General features: G+C 38.1%; 1 protein-coding gene across 1 annotated transcript; it reads left to right on the forward strand.

The window, feature by feature from the left end:
• Positions 1-5: 5 nt before the first annotated feature.
• On the forward strand, positions 6-893 carry LOC107580743 (tubulin epsilon chain-like; the record flags this gene model as incomplete). Its single annotated transcript, XM_016266390.1, has 3 exons — positions 6-27; positions 110-297; positions 721-893. Coding segments are annotated over 3 exons (383 nt in total), but the record flags the coding sequence as incomplete, so codon positions are not given.
• Between the last annotated feature and the right edge of the window lie 266 nt (positions 894-1,159).

A 1,159-nucleotide genomic window follows, 5' to 3' on the forward strand; every position in this document is an offset into this window, starting at 1 on the left:
TCTTCCTCATTCACTCTATGGGAGGAGGTAAGCTTCTGATGTCTGGCATGTTACCCGTGTTTGTGGTTGAGAAACTTGGGCTGACCTAAGCATACATTTGTGTGTTTAGGTACTGGTTCGGGGTTAGGCACGTTTGTGTTGAAGCTTCTAGAAGACGAGTTCCCAGAGGTATGTCGGATAGTGACCTCTGTCTACCCGACAGCAGAAGATGATGTCATCACCTCTCCTTACAACAGCATCCTAGCCATGAAAGAACTCACAGAACACGCAGACTGTGTCTTGCCAGTTGATAACAAGGTATCCCTTTCCTGGCATCATAGCTCTCAAACCGTATTTGCAGTCATGTATACTCTGATAAAGCAAGTGAACACACGTTGCACCATATTTGACGTCAATGATGCTAAACATTGCTCACATTTTTCATTACCAAACTGGATGGAAAGATAGGAATAATGACTTTAATATCAGTCTGTTCCTCATACAAAACTGTGGTTTCATGCCTTTGGGAAAGTTGGAATACAAGTCACATGGACTACATTTATTGTACTTTTTTAACCTGTTTATAACTTGACAGACCTTGTCACTTCTGCTTTTCTCAAAATTGTTCCTGTTGTGTTACACATATGAAAGGACGTCATAAAGTTTGGAACAGCGCGAGGGTCAGTATATATCATGATGATTTCAAATATTTATTTTTATTTTTTTTTACCTTTATTGTAGTCTCTGGTTGATATTGTTGGTAAGATACAACACATGTCCAACACTGGCAAACCAGGCTGTACCATCAAGAAGGACTGTACCATCATCTCGGGACAAGGAGGGGTGGTGAAGGTCGAGAAACCTTTTGATGCCATGAACAACATTGTGGCCAATCTACTTCTTAATATTACCAGGTACTAAATGCTTTGTGACAATGGACATTATCTGCTGAGCTATTTGGTTCTGGTTTAGAGTCTCAGATTGGTGGATAATTTCTATATGTGTATATGGCTAGTAAGGTCATCACATAAAAATTGGCACTTAAATATTTTTTTAATTGACTGGAAAACATTCTAAAAATAAAAAGCTTAGAAGACATGTAACTAGCCATCTGTTGTCTTTGACTCTTTTTTAAAAAAAAAAGTAAGACATTTTCTCACTAATTTAATTGTATTGAATT

This window comes from Sinocyclocheilus grahami, unplaced genomic scaffold (assembly GCF_001515645.1).
Source record: "Sinocyclocheilus grahami isolate Dianchi unplaced genomic scaffold, SAMN03320097.WGS_v1.1 scaffold42803.1, whole genome shotgun sequence".
Lineage (NCBI taxonomy): Eukaryota > Metazoa > Chordata > Actinopteri > Cypriniformes > Cyprinidae > Sinocyclocheilus > Sinocyclocheilus grahami.